This window comes from Rousettus aegyptiacus, unplaced genomic scaffold (assembly GCF_014176215.1).
Source record: "Rousettus aegyptiacus isolate mRouAeg1 unplaced genomic scaffold, mRouAeg1.p scaffold_m13_p_13, whole genome shotgun sequence".
NCBI lineage: Eukaryota > Metazoa > Chordata > Mammalia > Chiroptera > Pteropodidae > Rousettus > Rousettus aegyptiacus.
The window spans coordinates 32,662,331-32,685,256 of NW_023416288.1; the positions used below are offsets into that span (position 1 = coordinate 32,662,331).

Genomic DNA, 22,926 nt, shown 5'->3' on the forward strand with positions numbered 1-22,926 from the left:
GGCAGCAGCAGCCTACACGGTGTGATTGGAGAGGGTGTTGAGCAGGTCTCCTTCCCTTAAAATAATTCCATTCCCAGATTACTTCTTTATCTGACGTTTGAAAGGTTTTTAACCTTAAAATCTCTCTGTAAAATGCAAATGTGTCTGGGTGGCTTCTAAGTTTATTGGCTGAGGCTGAGTTATGAGACAACACTTTTTTGAAGAGTACGGTTGATCCTTGAACAACACAGATTTGAAGTGCGTGGGTCCTCTTATACGTGGGGTTTCCTCCCCCAAAATAGTATAGTATTTTAAGTGTATTTTCTCTTATGATTTTCTTAATATTTTATTTACTCTATATTTATTATAAGAATACAATATATAATGCAGATAACATACAAAATGTGTTCATCAATGGTTTATGTTATTTATCTATAAGGCTTTCAGTTTACATAAGGCTATTAGTAGATAAGTTTTTAGGTAGTCAAAAGTTATATGTGATTTTCTGCGGGGGTAGGGTGGGGAGGGGGAAGGAGTGGAAGTGTGGGGGAGGGGTGGTCTGCACCCCTAACCGCTCCATTATTCAAGGGCCAACTGTAATTAAAAAGTAGTGAGCATGTCAAAGCGGGAATAAGACCTGTCCGAGCAGGAGGACGGATTTTAGAAGGCGAAAGAGGGCACTGAGAAGAAAGACGGGGGACCGAAACCATCTGTCTACATATTTTGCCTTTGGGACTTTCCTAAAATATTCAGGAGAGTACTTTTGAAATAAAGTATTGTAGTTCAACGGATTATTTTTCTTGTTTACTGATTCTCCTGCCCAGATAGTTTATAGAGGGCGCTCAAGATGATTTCTAGGAAGCCTTACAGTTTTATGACTCCCGAACAATGATGGATTTCAACTCCTTTTCTGAGTTGCTACACCAAACTATGGCCAAATTACTAATTGCTTGATAATTCAACTTGAAACAAGATTTTTCGTGGAGAATATTTCCAATGGCTTAAATAAAACTTAACTGAATTGTTTCTACTTGTTTCCCCTTAAACTCGCTATTCACTTCCTTTGAAGAACCTGCACCTTTAGCGACACCTGAATGGGACGCAGACACCCAGGACTATTAATTTGACCTCACAGTTTTTTAAACGGCAATTTTGAAAAAAAGTCTGGAGATTATGGGGAGGCGGGCCATATCCAGAATTTTCTTAAAAACCAGTGAAAAGCCCTGTACAAAGAAACAGCCTCGTTCTGTGCATCTGTTATCTGCACTCCTTAACAAGGAGATTTGCCAGGCCAAGGACAGAGGGAAGCAAGGCAGGAGGAGGGAAGTGCGGAGCTGGCACCCCGCGCGGGGCGGCGCTGTGCGTGCAGACTGCGGGTTCTCACGTCCGCGTGGGCGGCCAGGTGGAAGCGCGCGCGCCCGCGTCGTCAGCGCCGCCTTCGGGCCGGGCCAATCAGGAGGCGGGCGGGAGGGGGCGCGGCCGGCCGGGGCGGGGCCGCTCGTGACTCGCCCCGAGGTCCGTTCGCGCGCAGGGCGGGCTCGGAGTGCGCCGCGCCGCGCCTCTCGCCTCCCCGCCGGCCATGGAGCGGCTGACTTTGCCTCCCGGCGGCGCGGCGGCCGTGGACGAGTACCTGGAGTACCGCAGGTGAGGCGGCAGCTCCGCGGGGCGCGGGCGCCCCGGGCGGGCCCCGCCCCCCTCGCGGGAGCAGCGCTGGGACGCGGACGGGGCCGCGGCGCTCGCCCGCCGGCGCCCTGGAATCCGTTCCCGGGCTGTTGGGAGGGCATTACATTGATGTCAAGTTTCGTCTTTCTGTGATTAAACGTCGTAGTGACACACAGTTCTAGAATAAGTCTCTTCCAGGGCTATTTAAGAGGTCTCCCGCTCCCACCCCTTCCAAGAAGGATTATTAACTCTTAGATTTATGCAAAGGTCCAGTTTTTCCTAGATGGCCATTACACATTGAGTATTCGGGGCCTATAAAAGTTAGCAGAATTACGTTTTCATGTTAGTGAATTTTCCAAACGTGCTCCCAATCCCAAGGTGCTGGTTTTGGAAGAAAGACACCGATTAGTGTATTCTGGAGATAATTCCTTTCCCGAAACTGGAAACGCAGCCGCCCCTTCGGCTTGTGGGCGCCACTGCCCTGGACCCTGACAAAGGCTAGTTGCACCTGCAGCGGTGACATGTTCTTTAATTGTTCTCTCAGGGAAGGTTTTTGACAGTTGGGAAACTCGGTGAGTGGGAATTACTGGACAGGGACAGGCAGGACGACGCGGAGTTGGAGGGGAATGCGTGTGTCTAAATGGGAAGTGAGACAATCACAGCTCCGCCTGGGAAACCTGAGTGAGATGGGCTGCTCTCCCTAAAGGTGGTCGCCCAGATCACCCAGAGCAGAACCGGCTGCCTTAGCCTCCAAGTCTCCAGTGCTTCTCCCCAGGACCAGGTTGCTGGGCCCTGGTGTTGACTGATAACCTAGGTATTTAGATTATTTAGTTTAAGTGGACTGTGGGCCTCCCAGTTGTAGTTCTTTTGCCTGACCCAGAAAATGTTCGGGCCTGGTGGAAAACTGTTTTTTTGCAAACATAAAAAATCTGGAACAATACCCTTTAAAAGAGCCTTATTACTCAAAGTATAGCAATTATGGACCAGCATTGTGGGCATCACTTGGGAGCCGGTTAGAAATGCTCTCAGGCCTGTTTAAGATCTGAATCTGCATTTGAACTAGATCCCTTGAGGTTTGTGAAACTACAATAAAGTTCTAGCTGCATTGATTTATAACTTAAATACAAATGATCTTTAAAAAGACCTACATTGATCCTAAGGTCTTTCCACTACCTGTTGGTTCACTACTTGGTTGTTATAATAAAATGAAATGGTCTCAAAAGAAACGCCTCCCCCCCCTTTGCTATTGTCTGTCTAAATTAATTTAAATAAGGAAAAAGGTTGTCATGGTTTCATAGCTTCTGAATTGGTTCTATTTACCTCAGCTAAAGTCTTTAGAGTATTGAAAAAGGTATGGATTGCACAAAAATCAGGTAGCATTCTGCAAATAACATTTTTCGTGATTTTTAAATGGGGGTATTTTCAAGGAGAATTTTCTTCAATTTTGAATTCTTTTAATTGTACTTTCTTTTACTCCAGGGAAGCTAACTCCTAATTTCTTAAGAAATTAAGAAATAGCAGTGGTTTAATTTTTCCTATAAAATGTTAAGGTTTTCTGGAATTAAGCAATGATGCACTTCATTATCTAACAGCAGATGTGGGTTTGAGATTGTGCAGATCCAATGGTGTTTGTGGGTCCCATGTTAGTTCAAACTGGCCAGGGTTTGGGGTCAGGTATGTGCATTAGTCGTGTTGTCTTCTGCATTGTTTTTTGTATTATTTTTTTGGGGGGGGGCCGGTACTATTTTTGAAGGAGGAAAATGTTAGAGATTTTAGCAGTTTAGGCTCCAGCTTTTAATGAGAAGAATGAGCATGTTTGCTTCGAATCAAAGGAGAAATTGAGGTGAATATGTGGTCATTTTTCAGTGTTAAACCTTGATCAGTCAAGTCAGATGTTAGGAATTCTTTGACTTTTGTATTTATAATTCTCTTTTATATGAGAAGCAAAAGGTTATATTGTGCACTTTTGCTATTAACATGAACGTAAAGTAAAAAATCTGAAGCAGCTTTCCTTTGATTATATAAATATAGTTCAATTTTTAAATTGGAAAGTATAGTTTAGTGTTTGTAACCTGGAAAATAAAGCTCAAGGCTTAAGAGAAATATTTTTTGTGTGTGTTATTGTTGTAGAATTGTGGGTGAGGACGATGGAGGGAAACTTTTTACTCCTGAAGAATATGAAGAATACAAAAGAAAAGTTTTACCTGCACGCTTACAGAACCGATTATTTGTGAGCTGGCGATCGCCAATTGGAATGGATTGCAAACTCGTGGGTCCAGAGACACTGTGTTTTTGTACACACAGGTGAGATATTTTATTGCTAAGTTTTCTGGTAATCAGAAAATATAAAACGGTACCACAGAATATCTTCCTTCTATAAATAACATTACTTGTGATAATTCAAAAACAAAAGCATGCCTTTAGGTTATGCACTAGGAATTATCTAAAATTTTTTTTTTGCTGTAATTAAAAAATTTCTATTATATTCTGTTAGAACTCATACAGAGCCTATCACCTTCAGTATCTCTTTTGTTGCCATTGTTAAAAAAAGATATTGGTGGCCCTGTGGCTTTGCCAGGGACCTTTTGGTTAGCTGGAGATTGAGTCCACCACTGGACAAGATGGTAGAGGACAGGTTGTCAGACTGTGGAACTGTTTGAGTTGACCTACACTGAACAGGTTACCAGTCTACAAAAAGAAGCATTTCTCCTCAAATTTATTAATCACCCTTTATACTTTAAGAAACATATTGTCAAGATATGCCTAATAGACATTTATCAAAATAGTTTGTCTTAGTGGTAGAGTTGTAAATATTCCCCAACATTTTTATTTTTCCAAGATTTTCAAATATTTTTTAACAAAAAGTTATTTTTGACAAATCAGTAGCTAAATTCTATTTAAGAGAGATGCTTTCTATGTAATAAGTATTAAGCTCTAAAGAGTTTAATATCAGAAATCGAAATAAATGAAGTTACATCTCAGAGTACATATATACATTTCTATAATTGGATGTCTGCACATTCAGAATTAGTTCTAACCTGTGCTGATAATTTCTAATGTATTCTTATGACATGCTCTGTAAAAAACTGTAGTGTGTTTGTATTAAATTTGCACTAAGTGGATCATAACGATTTATTTTATTCTTGTTTTTGAAATAATGAATTGTCCTTAGAAAATACTTCATTTTGTTTGAAAAGATAAAGTATTCTTCAGGTGGTGAGAACTAACCGATTTTGGGAAAACTTTGGGTTTATGTTTCTAGTAATGAACCCTCAGATTTAACTTGTGTTTAATTAAAAACCCAAATGAACTTGGACTTTTCAATTAAAAAAAAAAAGAAACCTATTGCTTCAATACCTTTCTTTAAACAAACAAAAGTACTAAGCACACAGCCTTTCATTACAAGTCGCCAGTTTCCAAGCAAAGCACGTGAAGCAAAGGAAATACAGGAGGCTGATCCTTGCTGTGTTACCTGAGCTGAGGTTTGCATTGGGCTATTTGTCGTGTTCTACTTTAAATTTTACTGTCACGGGTCACAGCTGTAAAGCTCAAAAGGACAAAGATGCTTCACGGAAAAATCATGAGCCCATTATGTGTTTTTAGGTAAGAGTTTTACTGTCTGTTCCAAAGGAACCATGGAAAGAGCACCACCCTATTTTGATAGTTTCTGGGCCTCTTTCATGAGCGACTCTTTGTGTAGTTGCTATTTACAGACTTGTAGTTTGCAGGTTGTCAGGCAGTTGCTAGGATGAGTAATGTGGTATATAGGTTAACTTGGAACTTATTTAGCAATCCCAACTAAAAACATTGGAGGATTGGAGGATGAAGGTTATGTCGATATCTTTCAGAATTGAAGAGAAATTTGGTAAATTTGTGTTAGTTTTAGTATTTATTCTTGTACAAATTTAGTGCCTGTCTCTTACCTATATATAATTATAGTGTGGAATTAACCTTAGAAATTCTCTCAACTCAACTTCAATGGAAAAGTTCTTAGTACTGGTCACTCAGTGAGATCTCTGTCTACATAGTTTTTTCCTTATACGAGTGAAACACTGTTATTAAGGAAAATGAAGAATCTGTAGAAAATCTATAGAATGAAGACTCACCACTCAAAGCTAGCTGCTGTTAATATATTTTACTATATTCATGTAATCTTTTCTTTACATAGTTCATTTAGTTATGTGTGCATATCTATACATAGATCCAGGTTTTCATGACAGAATTACAGAAATGTATTTCCACATCGTTATGTACTAATCACAAACAAGAGTTTTAATATCTACTCGATATTCCAGGCAGTCCAGTGTTCAGTGCGTGTTCACTGTGTGTTCACTGTGTGTTCTCCAGAACCGTGAGGGCATCTCACGCGTGTCCAAAGTGGAACGGCAGGTTAGGGGAAGAGCAGACTCCATTTCTGGCTCTTCCCCTTGCTTTAACCAATTCTGCTTTTATCTATTTTATATGTTTCGGTTCTGTAAAAGATTTTGTTTGAAGAAATGGGTTTCACTGATAAAAAGTTTGAAAACTTGTTTAGTAATTTACTTATGCATTCCCTTGTTATTTGTAAGGTGTGTGTGTGTGTGTGTGTGTGTGTGTGTGTGTGTGTGTGTGTTGGCTATTGTAAGTACAGTTGCTAATGATATCTTTATGCACAAAGTTCTTAGGGTATATTTTCAAAAGTGAACTGTCTGGGTTAAAGGGTGAGTCTACTTAACTTCTTAAAACATTAAATGGGATTGGTTTTTTTTCTGACACTCTTGGCATAATTGTGAAATTTTGTATAGGAAAAAAAACTTTGGCTCTCTTTGCTAAGTGAGAAATGATATCTCATTGTTATTTTAACTTCTATTACCTAGATTAATATTGAGACTAGTTTAATATTTTATTGATGAAAAGGAAGAAAATGGCCTATTTTAAAAAGTAAATTATAGTAAAATACATGAATATATGTTTATTGAACTTATTTAAAGAGCAAACCTGTAAAAATAAATTTAAGTAATACACTTTGATAAAAAGGATATAAAGAACTTTTTCACACTCTTATGTTGTGTTTCCATTTTAAGGAATCTGTAGTGGTAAGTATTTTAAGGGAATTATATGATATTTCTTTGTATATTATTGTGAAAATTCTTCAATATGTAAATAACTAAAAATAAAAATCTAAAAGTGAAGATTTTCTCTGACCAAAGCAACATAGCTGACAGATATACTGCAGGTAGGGAAGTTTATTTTCACCTTACTAACAAGAACAACGAAACAGTCATTTTGCTTAACAGAACAGAAATGGCAATTTTTGGCAATACCTGCATTGTGTTTTTCTTTCTTTTCTTTTCTTTTCTTTTAGATATAAACAACATAAAACCGACTTTGAAACGCTTCCACAGCAGCGCCCCATTAGTCTGCCTTGCCGAGTGCCCGGGTGCCAGTGCAGGGCTTACCTTTATGTCCCTTTGAATGGAGCGCAGCCCATTCGCTGCAGGTGCAAGCACTTTGCTGATCAACACAGTGCTTCGCCTGGCTTTACGTGCAATGCCTGTGAGTTACATTATTATAAACACACCAACAGAATGTCTTTATTTCTTTAATGAATATTTAATATGTTTTGTGCCAGTTTTATTCAGTTATAGAGTCAATATGAAACTACTAAGAAAAATTTGATGGATAGCTACTCTACAATTCTATTTTCGCGGGAAAAACCCTGAGTTATTAGTTTGCTTTGCAATCATAAACCCTAATCTCATCAAATTCAAATAAATCAATTAATGATAATAGATGTTAAAGAATCACTAGATGTGATCGGCTTCAAATTTTTGAACAGAGGAGTTTTTATCAGCTCAGTTCTATTTATAGATTTATGAAAGGGATTTATAAGTCAATAAAAATTTTATAATTTGTAGATTATTATGTTATTGCCTAAAACATAGGCTGACGGGAAAAGCAACATGTAGTATGATAATTTTAGCACTTTAGATGCAATAGCACCTTTACCTCAATACCTATACCCAGTTGTAGCCTGCATATGCCCTTTTACTGGATCATCCTTTCAAAAACCCTTTGAAGTAGGAAGGATATTAGTCCAGTATTTTTCTTCAGAAGATAGTATTTCAGTTGTTTTTCTAGTACATTGAATTGAAATATTATGTTGAAATATAAAGTATTTTTTAATGACAGTTGCAGGAATAAATGTGTTTCATGGGCTAAATATGGAAGCAGTTGGGTAAAACTCATGAGCCTTGGTTTCCAGACACATTTGTCAGAAGTGTGAGTGCGTAAAGATTTTGTTAATGATGTATTCTGGCTTCCACTTTAGTATAGCTACACACACACACACACACACACACACACACACTATTTTATTAAGATACAATTTATATAGCATTCAACTTGCCCATTTCGGGGGTACAATTTAATTTTTTTAAATATATTCACAGGAATATCTTTCCAAAGAACCGGAAAATACACAAACACATGGAGGGTTGTGCAAACCATCACTATAATAAATTTTAGAACATTTTTGTCACCCCCAAAAGAAACTCCATATCCATTAGCAGTCATTCCTTATTCCCCCCAGCCCTAGGCAACCAATTATCTACTTTGTTTCTATCGATTTGCCTATTCTAGACATTTCATATAAATGGACTCATAGAATACGTGGTGTTTTGTGACTGGCTGCTTTCAATCAGCATAAGGTTTTTATGATTCATCCATGTTGTAGCATGTATCAGTAGTTACTTCTTTTTTATTGTTAAACAGTATTCCGTTGCAGCTTTTCTATGTCTATGGGTTGGCCTATCAGTATGGGGAATTGGTCCATAGGGAGGTTTCCACATTATCTCTTCACCTGGACCTGGTCACTGGGATATCCTACCACACCTGCATTTCACTCAGTATTTGAGGAGAGGGTCTGCATTTACTGGCTTCTCAGTGTTTAGCCCAATCTCTTTCAGTCCTAGTTGGTTTTTCCAATATATTTTTTTCTGCCACAACTGCCCTTACCACTCTTGTGCCTTTTAGAAGTGAGAGCAGTGGCTGGAAGGGAGTTCAGGGCTGGAGGTAAGAGTTACAGGGGCCAGAGGGTAGCATATGAGGAATCTAGAGTCAAGTGATTTTGGCCAAGCTGAGCATTTTTAGGGTAGACAGCTTAGTACCTATGTTTAAAAACATTTAACTCTCTTTACGTCTTGATTCAGGTTCCAAATGTTCCGGATTCCACAGCTGCTTCACTTGTACTTGTGGTCAGCCGGCATACGCCCATGACACAGTGGTGGAAACTAAGCAAGAAAGATTGGCTCAGGGAAAACCAGTAGGACGGGACGTGCCTTATGCAGCAATGGGAGGATTAACTGGCTTCAGCTCACTGGCGGAAGGCTACATGCGGCTAGATGACAGCGGAGTGGGTAAGTGGGGACACGGAAACGCGGGCTTGGCATGCTGCTCGTATGCGCGCTGGTGACAGTGAAGCCTTCCGTTCCTGTAGCACTTCGTATTCCTCATGTCTTTTTTTTTTTCCAGAAAAATTCTCTCAATTGATTTTTATCTTTTTGAAAAGGTTTTATTGCTACTCTGCAGTAGTCATTACAGAAAATTTAGAAAACATGAAAAAGATCACTCCTATCCCAGTACTTGTGCCCAAAACCCCGACCCCATTGTTTGTAATAGCTGAATGATATTTCTTTTATTTGATATATAGTTTACCTATTACCCTATTATATGCAATATTTGCTGTTTTGACCATTTCATTTTGGAGATGTGGCCTTCTGTTCATTTGTGAATACACATGTGCATGTAATCACACATGTAATCACATCTATAATCGTGCTTGCGTGTATGTCCGTATACGTGTATATATATATATATACATATATCTGCTTGTATACATAGAACTTTTAAGTAGTGTGGGGAAAATTTAATTGGATATATCTCAAACCATTGCAGAGAACTGGCGCCTTCTGAGTTAAGTGGGATTGGGAAGAAGAATATGGCTTCTATCTACTTTAAATGCTTTTGTGTATGTGTGTGGATTTTTTTGTTGCAACAGGCATGTATTTTAATTTTTTTATTATAAAAATTGTATGACTATAAAGGAATATTATCTTGTTCTAAAAGATTCAAACAATAGAAATGAAGGCCACCTTGGACATTTGCATTTACCCCAGATTCTTGCCCACAGGGTATTTGCTGTCATCAATTGATATGAATTTTTCTTTTTAACATTCATTTTTATAGTTTACTTTTTTTTAATTCAGAAAAAATTTTGAAGGCCTATTATGTCAGGACACACACGTCTACTTAATTCTTTTTAACTGATGCTTAGTATTCCACACAATAGATATATCAGTTTATCTAAACCATTTTATCGCACTTAGATTGCTTCCATTTTTTTTTGCCTCTTTACAAACAGTCCTTCCAGAAAAATCCTTGACCTTGCTTTCTTGTATACCATGTGAATTTGACTCTTAAGGTAGATAGAGAGAAGTACAGAGAAGTGTGCACATGTGAAACGTCAATCCATTCTGTCAAACTGTCCTCCAAACCTGCTTGTTTACAGTTCCTCTACTGATGTTTTAGCTTACCCATTTCCTCCCATTTATGCTAATCACAGATATTCTTAAGCTTAAGTTTTTGCTAGTCTGATGTGTGAAAATGTTATCATTGTTTCAGTTTGATTTTCCTGGTATAAGTGAGATGAGCATTTTCCCATATTTATTGGCCATTTTACTTTCTGTGAGTTGTCTGTTCATATACTTTGCTCATTCTTGTTTTTATCTTTTCGCATCGATTTTTAGAAAGTCTTCTTATAGATTCTGTATACTAATCCTTAGTTAGTTCTTTTGCAGATACTATCTTCCAATCTGGCATTTTCTTTTAGTCTTTTTTTTTTTTTTTTTGTAGTTTTTAAATTTTGGAGGCAGGCCTTCCCTGTTCCAATTTTGTAAATATGTTCTTCATTTTACTTTTTTTTGTCTTTATGTTTAGTTTTTAATGCATCTGGAATTTATTTTTTTGTGAAAGTGTGAGGTGTGTATGACTTCAGTTTTTGTTCAAATTGATAGCAAGTTATCTTTCCCAAATACTTTGAAACTTTATCACATTCTGTCATACCGTCTATTTTGTTCCATTGGCCTATTTTTCTATCCTGTGCCAACATTACATATTTTTAATTGTTATTCTTCATAGCGTGTTTTCATATTTGGTATGTGTTTTTTTTCCAAGATTGCCTTGATATATTTGTGCATTTTCTCTTCTAAGTAATTTTACAACTAGCTTGTTAAACTCCATAAATAAATCCTTTTTCAGTTTTCATGGATGCATGATTCTATTAGGCACATGCAACAGTTGCAGAAAACTCAATTACCAGTGGCCAAAAAAATGAATGATAATGATGTTGGTGATGATGATTTCAGCTTTGTACTGCCAGGAGTTGTTCCAACTTCTTTATATCTGTTACCTCATTTAATCCTCGCAACCACTCTTGAGTTGGATGCTGCTATTAATCCTGTTTCACAGATGAGGAACCTCTGCACGGAGAAGTGAAACATTTTGTTCTGTTATAGTAAGTAGTAGGGTTGCTTTGGTTCGACCCAGAAATTGTTCTCTGCTTATTAGTTTGTCTCATTGTTGTTATTTTCTGTGCAGCTGCCATATTGTTTTCATTACTACAGCTTTATAATAAATTAATATATATAACTTCATTGTATTACTTCAGAATTTTCCTGACCAATTCTTAGCTTTTAATTTTTTCAGAACTTTGGCGTCATTTTTTGAAACCCACTCTATTATTATAAAAGCATTGTAAAGTACAGATTAATATACGAAGAATTGGTATTTTAAAATGTTGAGTCTTCATTTGTCTTCTATCTAGCTAAGTGGAATTCTGAAGTTATCTTCATAAAAGTCCCACACAATTTTTCTTAATTTTACTTATGAGTTTATCTTTTTTAAATAGCTGGCATACCTGGGTTTTTTCTCTTCCTTTGTATTTTCTAGCTGATTATTGTTTATATATAAATAGCAAATGTTTTATGTTGCTTTTGTTACCAGTCATTATTACTTTACTTAAAGTTTTAAATCAATATTTAGTTAATTTTGCAAATAATGATATTTTTACCATTTCTTTACCAATATGTGACTTTTCTTACTCTTGACTAATCAAAATGGTTGGTACCTTTTCAGAACAATGCTGAATAATAGTGGTAGTAGCAGGCGTCTTTGCCTTTTTGTGACTTCTAGTATTTTGTCACTTAAGCATCTTTATAATGTAAAGAAAGACAATCTTCCCCTTCTGGCCCCTGTGGGAAGATGGGGTGAAGCATAGTAAGAGTGAGGAGAGGAAACAAGATATTTTGTCTAAATTTTAGATGTAAGGGAGCCTGGGGTAGAGAGATGTCTGCTCTGTTAGCCATGTGGAACCCTGGACAGAGAAGACCGCTTGCTGACATTTCCAGGAGCCCATAATTTCCAACTCATAATGAACTGTGAGGCAGTGGGCTTGCTGTGGCATCTGCCATAGCAAGGGGCAATGGAGGGAGACACCAGAGCAGAGCTAGGGGTGGTCCCCTCTGCTCTGGGAGGATTCATTGGAGGAAATGGCAGGCCTCGAGGGTACTTCTGTTGAGAGCAAGTGTGAAGCTACCAGGCCCTACCAAACTGAAAGACTATATTACAACTTAGGCCAGCCTTGAGCATTTGAGATGTGGAGTGCATGCAGCAACCAGAGGACAGCACTTGGACATGAGTGGACCCAAACCCCTGTCTCATAGTCCCACAAACCACAGGAGAGAGGAGCTGGGGAAGGGGAGGGGCAGGAATCTGAAGGACTGAGCATTGCCATACATTGTTTACTAACTTTTGAAACCGAATAGGACTAAAAGTTTATTTTCTTCTACCTGCGGGATGGAGGTAGGATGTTGGGGAGGTGGTGGTTTGTGAAGAAAATACAGCACTTTTAAATTTTCTCTGCTGCTTCCTTCCTTTTGGTCCAAAAGTCATTGTATTTAGCAGTTGGTCTTTGTAGTTTGTGGTTTAGGGTTGCAGATGTTCCTCATTTCAGTAAAGAAGTTTTTTTTATTTCTCATACTTTGTTTTCAGATGGTTTCCCAGTGAGGAATAGAGTAAAAATATACTTATTCTGTCCTCTTCAGCTAGAAGTTCTTTATCACAAATGTCTTGATTTTAATAGTGTTTTGTAACTGTGTTAAGGTTCTATACTTCTTTACTGATGTTAACATTTGTGCATAATATTTTTTTCTGTGAAAAAGGTTCCTGAGAAATACAAAAATACTTTTACCCATTTGCCTTTGTATGGTGGATAAAAACTAAATGAAACTTTTCTTTTTACAGAAAGGATTTTTCTAATGATTCTGCTGAGGCTCTAATTTATTTCACATTTGAAATAACTTTGTACCCTAAAGGATGGAGATTTAATTTTCATTCTTCATGTATTTTGTTATCAGGTGCACCTTCAGCTGAATTTTTAGACTCTCCAGTTACGGCCATGGACCACCCGTTTCTAAAAGCACTTCAAGCATCATCATCTCCAGAAACACTAACAGATGGTAATGAAATTAGATTGAGAAATATTTTGGATGTAGAAAATAAGAATATAGATTAATTTTCTAGACTTCTCTCTTTTTCTCCATTATTATCACAATTTGATTATCATTTTATTTTTGTATTGGCCAGGAACTGATAAAAAGCAAGAAACCTTATTTTTTTTTAATTGGGAAAAAATTGCTAAACCTGAGAAATATGAGGAAACTGGTAATACAGTAATTTGAAGTTTTAAAACCTTACTCTGGTACACATTATTGCTTTGATGTCTGAATAAGAGAGCCCTCTAGTGGACTAATTGCCTTGATCCTTCAAGGTCTCCTCACCAGGATGTAATCCGGTGATAATTATAGGTTAGCAAGGTTTTATCATTTACAAATTATATATTAAAAATGAATAGAATTCATTTTCTAAGCACTTGTGTTCTATTTCCTTTACTGAAAGCAAGGACAAAAACATTGAAGAAGGAATTTATATGATTTACTAGGTATTTAATATTTAAAAATATTTTAAAATGAGAATTTTCTTTGATTTATTTGTTTTCATACAACTTTTCATGCACCCTGACTTTCTCCACAGGAGATTTTAAGTCTGCTGCTTACAAAATAACCCACAATGTAGTAATGATAAAATAGAGATAGAAGATCAAAACCAAGAAAAAGGGCACAATTGTGTCAACTTTCAAGGTTGATGTAATTGCTGCATTAAGCTTCAGTTTTGACTGAATGTCGTGGTAGCCAAGGCACTAAGGAGATGTGAATATGTGTTATTATTAGAAAGGAGGAAACATGAGTTCCTCAGTGCTAATGGAAGTTACTTCAATGCTGGATTTTAAAGATGTCTGTATAGTGACCCTCAGTGATGCAGTGGCCTAAGGTCCTTAGAAACTTTGTTTTTTAAGCAAATGCAGTGTACGGTTGCTTATTTCTAATAGTCCCTTTGATAAAAGTGGTAATATACCATTTTACCAGATAAATGGTAACCTACCATTAAAGTGCAACTCAGTTAAGGTGATTCTACAAGAGGCTTAGCTCAGACAGTCCAGAGAAAGACCCAGAGTTTTTAGAAGAATGAATAGATAGCACATATTCGAATCAATTGTTCTCATTTTTCTCAACAAGGCTTTTGTTAGAGTGTGGTTATACTCTGTGATGATTATTTGGAGTTATGTGATTTTTGTGGTTCTGGTTGAGAGTGAATTCATGTGCTTTAAAATCTAGAACAGGTGTTCAGGTTGATACTCTATTTTGGATATGAAGGGACCCAACCAAGGCATTTACCTGAAACAAAGGTGAACTTTTCTATGAAACTCGGCTCTTGGTGTACCAACCAGAAAACCCCCCGATTTTCCTTTTGAAGCAATTTAAAATTTCTTTCAGCACAAAAACTAGTGCTTGATTATAGTTTTAAAAAGCGAATACCATGGAAAATGGTTAAAATTATTTTAGTTTTGAAAACTTCAAGCAGGTAGTCTAATCACTTACGGTTGCCTTCATAAACTGTCTTAGTCCATTTGGGTGTCTAGGACACAATACCATGGGCTGGTATTTTGGCTTATAGACAAGAGAAATTTATTCCGTACAGTGCTGGAGGAGGAGAAATCTGAGATCGAGGCGCCAGCGTGCTTGTGTTCTGGTGAAGGTCTTCTTCCTGATTCATAGCTGGCTCCTGCTTGTTGCGTCCTTACATGGTGGAAGCTCTGTGCACATCCAGGGACTCGGGAGCTCTGGGGGATCTCTTTTCTAAGAACACTAATGCCATTCATGAGGGCTCCACCCTTAGGACCTAAGCACCACCCAAAGGCTCCACCTCCTAACACCATCACATATGAATTTTTTGGGGGGGCGACGCAAACATTTAGACCATAGCGCCTCTATAATTATTTCTGTTCATTATCTGTTACAGTGTTATGTGAATTGCTAGTTTAGTTATAAAATGTAAAATGTAAGTTGAACTAAGCGTGTTCTTATATGAAATAGCTATATGTTATTTCATATGAACCAGTTGAATACTTGGAGGATGTCTGCTGATGAAAATTACTTTTGTCTTATGATGCTCTGTTTTCTAAAAAAGGATTAGGTAGTAGGATCAATTCTTCATTTAGACCATTTCTGGTTTGAAAAATAAAAATTATTGCCAGGTAGAAGGAAACTTATTATTTTTTTAATTTCAGAATTTATAATTAGAAATATATCTCTTAGAATTTTTCTTATTAGTAGGTACAAGTAGTCAAGTTTCTTCCTTCAAAAGACCTGACGAGGACGATATGGCTTTCTTTGAAAGACGATACCAGGAAAGGGTGAGTCTGTGGAGGAATCTGCTTACATTAAGCATTTACTTGTAACAAAGATGCTATAGAACGATTATACCACTGATTGTGGATTGTCATGAAAAATAATTCATTAAGTCTTTACTTATAGCAGGTTTTGGGCCCTGAGGCTTATTTAAAACAATTTGGCGATAAACAGGACTAAGGAATTATATGATATATAACACGCAGGTTAACTTACGGAAATCATTAAGGTTGACTAAATATACAAGTAAAATTGCCAATAATAACTATCAATCATCAGCAGATTTGTAAATTATATGAATCTTGAATTCATAATATGTAGTTTTTCTTAGTGACTTCTACGTTTAGCTAGACTCTTTAAAATTACCCTATTGTCTTTAAGAAACAGAACACTAAAAGAATGGTTTTTTTTTATAACAATTTCCAAGGCTTATCAGCTACAGTATTGATGATGTGTTTTCAGATATCTGTAATGATAATTTTCATCATTTCTCCACCACACTGTAAACTGCTTAGGGATAAGTGTAGTGTTTTACTCTTTGTATTTTTTGGGGGGGGAATTAAGTACAGTGCCTTCTTGTATGTAATACCTTTTCAGTAACTATTTATAGAAAATTAAAAAATAGATATAGTTGATATTCCTTTTCCTACATGCCATTGACTTACACATTTGATGTGTTTCGTGGCAGTGTTGGTATCTGAGAGCTTTGTTTTTGTTTGTCACCAGATGAAAGGATGTCGGCTTAATGAGGTCTGGGGGATGGTATCCAGCCATATGGCACATTCCCCAAAGTGCTTTCCTTAGGATTATTTTATAGTTGCTTTGTAGGCATTTCTTATCTCTCCAACTAAGTAATTAATGCCACAAAAGAAAAGACTCTTTTGTCACTTTTTGTTGTATCCTATATAACTCTTAAACAAGAACTTGTTCAGTAATTGAAGGTGTGGAAAAAGGAGGCCATTAAATAAATTCACTATCCAAGAGCAGAGGAAGTGAGTAGGGGGAGAGAGAGATTAGCTTGGTTTTCTTAACTAAGAATTTTGAAATAGAGGGAAGAGTCCTTATATGGTATGAGGTGAGCTAGAAAACAGAACTTACTGCAGTGATTAAAATGTTCTATATCTGTGCTATAGCCATTCATTGTATGTGGCTTTATAAGTATAAATAAATTAAAATTAAAATTTCATTTCCTTAGTCACATTTGAAGGGCTCGGTAGCCATATGTGGCTAGTGTTTACCTTATTCGACAATGCAGAAAGTTTTTTGGAAAGCTTTGGTCTAAGGGAAAGACGTGGTAGGATTTCAGGGAGGGAGATAAAATACTTCAAGTGAGAAAAGAGAAGAGAAGAAAAAAAAAGACTATTTTTGCAGCAGCATCAAGAGTAGACTTTTAATCATTACAATCTGTTCTTGAAACACAAACGGTCAGGGCTAAATTTTAGTTTTTCCTCACAGGCTTCTCAGGGACAGAGTTCTAGGGTGCCTTTCTTCCCCCCTTCAGAAGCCCGTGTGCTGGTGACTGCCTTGAAAACATTCCAGTGGTGTTTGCTTGTGGGAAGATAACGGGAGTTCTTATCTGTGGATGTTTTAGAGGATGTACCTGGCCCACACAGACTGCTTATTATAAATAGACCTAGAATTTATGGATTTATGAGATGTAGTTGATAACTCTCTGGTTTGTGTGATTTATGGATTTATGAGATACAGCTTATCAACTCTCCCTGTATGATGAATGCAGTACAAACACTAAGAAGCTCAAACCTATACAACTTCTGAGCTGACATGTACCATACACCATTGTTACTACTCTTCTTTTACTCCAAAAAAAATGAGACATATACCATTGAGGGAAAAGAGCTGATTAAGAAACTGAACCTGCTGGGTTCAGAGCCACTTTCCAAACCAATGTTATGTTCATACAGACATACCTGGGAGATGTTGTGGGCTAGATTCCAGACCACAGTAAAGTGAGTAATGCAATAAAGTGAGTAGTAATCTTTTTGCTGGTGGAGGGTCTTGCCTTCAATTTGTGAAAAATGCAGGATCTGTGAAGTGCAATAAAGAGATGTGCAATAAAATGAGGTATACCTGTATTTCAAGTGAGCAAACACTTTTCTGACTTTCGTTTATTTAGCATCTTTGTTTTTTTGGATGTTACTATAAATCTAACACTTGGCCCTCAATGGGAGGGGAAAGGGGGCTAGCATTTGTTGAGTGCTTATTAAATACCTTGATCTTTATATATATGGTCTTATTTATACCTTTGGAAGAACCCTGATAAGTACCTATTACTATGATCTTTTTTACAAATGAGAAAACTGTTGGTTAAAATAACTTGCTTCAAATAATTAATAAATGATAGAGATAGGATTCAAATACTCCAAAGCCTATAATATTTGCCTTAGATAAAGTGTTCCTTGGGGGTCCTTCAGGTGACCTGTTGATTGATACAGTATGCAAGAGTGATATGAATGGGAGAGCCAAAAAAAAGTGTACGATTTCTGAATAAGGTTCCCGACAGTCTCAAAGAGCAGAGAGAGGGAAAAAAGAGGGAAGAGACAGGTGAGATTCACCTGATTTTATGACCGGGATGTTATTTGCAATTTGGTGAGATCGGGGAGAGTGGTTTTACCAGGTCCCTTCTGGTTTCCTGATGTTATTCCTGTCACCTTAGAAGATAAGAGGCCCTGCCTCCCCCTGCCATGCCCCATGTATTCTCTGCCCTTCTCTTGCAAGGGTAAGTCAGTGGTGCTGTCTCTGGGAATTGGTATGTGTGTGCGTGGTAGTATGAGGCAGGTGGGTTTTATGTTCTCTGGGATCTTTTTTCCCATGGAAGGGGTTTATATGTTTCTAAAATATCAGATTGATGCCATTTAGGTTATCTTTGCTTCAGTTACAGTGGAGGAGGACAACCTTCAGGAAGGTAGACACCCATGGAAATGTAGAAACCAGAATTATCCTTTAAGCAGTCCATGGTCCAGGGATAATCCAGCCAGATTAGGTGTATTCTGTAACCCTATAGGGAATGTGCTTAGGCTGGATGTAAGGGTTAGGTATTTCAGCTTAAAAAAATTTTATTGGCAATTAAACTTAATTTATTCATTTTTTCCAAAGTAATATTCATTATTTTATTTTTATTAAAATGCTTATGTAAAGTTGAAATCAAACCACATTTAAAAAATGTAATTAGTCCCTTTAACTATCAGATTTTGGCTTTAGTATTTAGCAGCTTAATAACTGCTAAGTAATTGTGAAATGGCTGTGATAAATAAAACATGAATTCAAATGAAGTACGTGCTATGTTTTTTCCTTTAGGATGTTTTATGAATTATATCAATATTTTACATTTACAGATAAAAATAGAAAAGGCTGCTAAGCATAAAGGAAAAGCACCATTGCCATCAAGTTCAAAACCTTCATGAAGACTGTTTGGGAAATTAAAACCATCATCTACATATGTCTTTTTCGTGTTTATTTAAATATAATAATACAGTTTATTTTCTCACAAATTATTTACTTTTAGTGTGTAAAAATGTCTTTTTGGATGTTTCCTTAATTTACTTAAATAAGTGAAAATACCTTATATTTTGTCAAGATTCATGATCTACTACTTTGTACATACTTTTTTCGCTCCTAACAAATGAGGTTATTTTCATATTAGTCAAAACCTGAAAGAACAGTAAATTTCAGTCTATCATAATTTAATTTTTCAACTTTTAAAAAAATTAAAGATGTTGACGTTTTGAACAAATATTTAAGGGCCACTTGCTTCATTCAAAATGTTAAATACTTAATTTTTTATTTTTTAAACTTTGTAATATTGATTTTTGTTTTTAACCAAAACTATTTCAAAATTATCTAATCATTTTGTAGCAGTATTTACTGATTTTTAAGTTGTTTTGTTAACCGTGCACTCTATATAACTGTACTGACACCCATCATGTGCCACTTGAAATCTTTTTGAACCCACCTCTTACTCCTCTTACTGCTGTGAAACACCTCCAAGTAGGCTTCTGACAGCTTCCTGTGGAAGCCATTTGATGATACCTTGTCTTGGGACCATATCATGATTTTCTTCTTTAGGGACCCTCTGACACCATGTTTTTGGGTCCCCTTGGAACCCCACTCCTTTGCATCATATGTGTATAAAAGATATGGGGATGTTAATGACTTTGAGACCACCCTTGACTAATGGGAGGTGGAAGCCCATAGATAAATACTCCCTTTTCTGTCTGCTGGGAAGATAATTCTGAGATGCCTTTCATAAGCTTCCTCAGAAAATCTTGTGGAATTGAGCACTAGTCACCCATAATAGTGGTCAACTCTATAATACAGCCTTATTTTAGCTTCCTCTTTTTCCACTCCCTCATCCCTCTCTTTGGTCCTGTGGAGAGCCTGTTTCATAATGTGATTGCTCCTGGACCCACAGGCTGGGCCTCAGCCAAAACAGAGATCCCTTCTTATAAGCCCTCTCATAGACTGATCAAAATTGATACTTTCCTTCTGACATAAACCAGTACTTCTCCCAATATGTCTCGCATTATGCTGGTTCCTGGAACAGGCTTTTATCCTAACCCAAGCAAGCACTCAAGGCATTTTCTCACACCTGGGACTGATCACGTACCAGTGCCCCCATCCAACCTGCCCTGTTCTATATAAGTCTTTGGTGTCTGTCAAGCAGCACAGACAATATCCACTTTGTCTTGCAGCTGCCTGAGATGTGCCTCGTGTAAGTTTCCCTTAATAAACTTAACTGCCAGACTGCAGTGGCCTGTTTCTTTTCTTTAGTCTTTCCTAACCTACCATTTATGGAGGTGGATTTTCAGTCTTGGGGATTTTCCCTGGGTCTGTGTGAACAGTTTCCCTAGGATCACTTCCCAAATAAATTACCTGTATGTAAACATTTGTCTTTGGATTTGCTTTTAGGTGGGGGCTAAACCCAGGTTAAGATGGGCACCAGGAACATACTTAGAAAGCAAACCTTCAGGGTGGGATCTTGTGGCTGGATAATTCACTGGACAGATGACAATAAAGACCCCATAGCTGGTGTTAAGTGGGGGTAGTAATAATTCCTGGCATGTAGATGCATCAGTTACTGTAGTGGATTTGGGTTAAGTGCAGGTGGAAGGTGAAGTGTTAGGTTATATAGTAGCTGTTGCATTACAGTGGAATAGGACTAATAGAAATCATAAAGATGGAGGTTTTGGTTAGCTATTGTTAACTTTTTTAGAAGTCTTGAAAAAAAAAATGACATAGGTTCATGTTAGCTCCTTAAGTCAAGGCATGCTCTGAAAGCCAGAATGCCTCAACAGCACCCTTTTGAAAAAGCCTCATCTCCTATAGATGAAGGCAATCCACACTGACAGTCGGCCCTAATCTAATAGTAAAGTGGCAAGCCTGTAAAGGAAAGTGCACGGCCTGGATCACCTCCAACAATGTCAGCATGCCGACAGGGTGAGGTTGGAACTCTGATTTATGGGATGGGGACATTTGTGTTGGTGAGCCTGATCTTGAATCCTCAGGTGTTCTTGAACCCTTCAGCTGGCAGAAGCAGCTTTCTCCATTTTGTTAGAGGAGTGCAGCCTGCACCTGTGAGGCACTTGCGTTGTAAGATGGCACTTGTCCTCCTCAATACCTGCCCCTGTGAACTCTCATTGACTTCAAACTGATAACTTGGCTCAGGTCTCAGCATACCCTGTGGGAAATTCAGTCCTTCTTACAGGTAGATAGGTTACAATCTGAATGAATTGTAGGTTCTGGTTAAAATGCATTAGCAGAAAATATGTCTAGGGGTAGGTCTTGAGGGTGTTGGATCAGGGCATGGAATATAAGGCTTGATGAGAGAGAGCAACAGGAATAGCAAAAAACATTCATGCTTCCCATCTTCTACAAAAGTCAACTTTAAAAGAATTTTAAATCTAAATGTAAAGTCTAGACATGTAAAACTGGTAGAAGAAAATATGGAAGAAACCTTTTGTGGTCTGGGTTAGCCGGATACCTCTTAGCTACAACACAAAAGACCCATTAAAAAAAATGATAAATTGCACTTTATCAAAATCAAGAACTCTTTGAAATACCCTTTTTAGAGAATGAAAAAGACATGCCACAAACTGAGAAAATATTTGCAAATCTGGAGATGTACCCGCAATATATAAACTCAAACTCAGAAAAAAAAATTCCTTTGAAGATGTGAACAGAGTCTTCACCTAAAATAAATGTGAAAAGATGCTCCACATTTTGTCAATAGAGAAATGCAATGAGAATCACAAGAAGATACCACTATACATAAATGTCTAAAGTTAAAAACTGACCATCTAAAATGATAGGATATAGAGCAACTAGAACTCTTATTAAACACTCCCAGTGGGAATATAAGATAGTAAAACTACCTTGTAAAACAATCTAGCAGTTTCTTAAAAAGTTAAACAACTATATGATGTAATCATATTCCTAGGTATTAACGAGAAATGAAAACATATATCAGACTTACACCTGATTGTTCACAGCAGTTTTATTTGAAACAACCCTAAACTGGAAGTGATTCAAATGTCCACCAGAAAGCAGATAAATTGTTATACAATGAAGAGCAACAAATTATTGATACATAAGACAAAATAGATGAATCTCAAAAATATTTATGCTGAGTGAAAGAAACCAGGCAAAATGTACATACTGTATGATTTCATTAACACCAACTTCTAGAAAACGCCAAGCTAATGTATGGCGGCAGGAAGCAGAATCTGTCACTTGTGATAGGTTGGGGAGTCAAATATTATAAAGGCCTATAAGGAAACTGTTTGGAGGGAAGGGGAAAGGCAATGATTGTTATCTGGATGTGAGGATGATTTCAACAGTGTATACATGTTTGCTCTAATCAAACTGCATATTTAATACCTGCAGCTTATTAATTATACCTCAATCACGGTGTTCAATTAATGGAGATAATTTTAACCGTTGTGCAAGGTTTGCCACAAGTTGTATTAATCTGCACATAACTGGATAGCTAAGCTATATTTAACCCCAACCCATCTTAATGTGAAAAAAGGCGCCGCACAAGGGGGAGAGATCAATGCTAAGGCTGGGCTGAGAAGTGCTTGTAAAGCTACTAATCTGAAAATCACATTTGCATTTACCAAAGTCATTTTCCTCTTTCCATCTTGTGAAACGAATGTTGGGATTCTTCGGATTTGTCTTTTTTAAAACTTAAGTCAGCGTGAACAAATTCGGAAAGACCACGAAATCCACGCCCCTACACCCTGCCATTCTTCGAAGCCTCGCGAAAACAACCCGCCCTTCGGTGGCAGGTGCAGGGGTGGTGGGGAGGTGGGGAGGGGAGGTGGGGGGGAGGGGAGGTGCGAGGTGGGGGGAGGGGAGGTGCGGGGGTAGGGGTGGGCGGCCTAAATCCGGGTGCGCAGCCTCCCCCACGCGGCTCTCCGCGTGC

At 37.6% G+C, this 22,926-nt stretch overlaps 1 protein-coding gene across 4 annotated transcripts; it reads left to right on the top strand.

The window, feature by feature from the left end:
- The first annotated feature begins 1,521 nt into the window (after positions 1–1,521).
- On the top strand, positions 1,522–19,248 carry FAM221A (family with sequence similarity 221 member A). Of its 4 annotated transcripts, none has more exons than XM_016159609.2 (7): positions 1,522–1,623; positions 3,772–3,945; positions 6,986–7,176; positions 8,832–9,038; positions 13,095–13,196; positions 15,393–15,490; positions 18,839–19,248. In XM_016159609.2, exons 1-7 carry the CDS (start codon positions 1,559–1,561, stop codon positions 18,905–18,907), a joined length of 906 nt encoding a protein of 301 aa, XP_016015095.2. In that variant the 5' UTR covers positions 1,522–1,558; the 3' UTR covers positions 18,908–19,248. The 4 variants fall into 4 exon arrangements, with proteins under 4 accessions (XP_016015095.2, XP_016015096.2, XP_016015097.2 ...); XM_016159610.2 differs by having other exon boundaries at positions 15,408–15,490; XM_016159611.2 differs by having other exon boundaries at positions 15,411–15,490.
- The last annotated feature ends 3,678 nt before the right edge of the window (positions 19,249–22,926 follow it).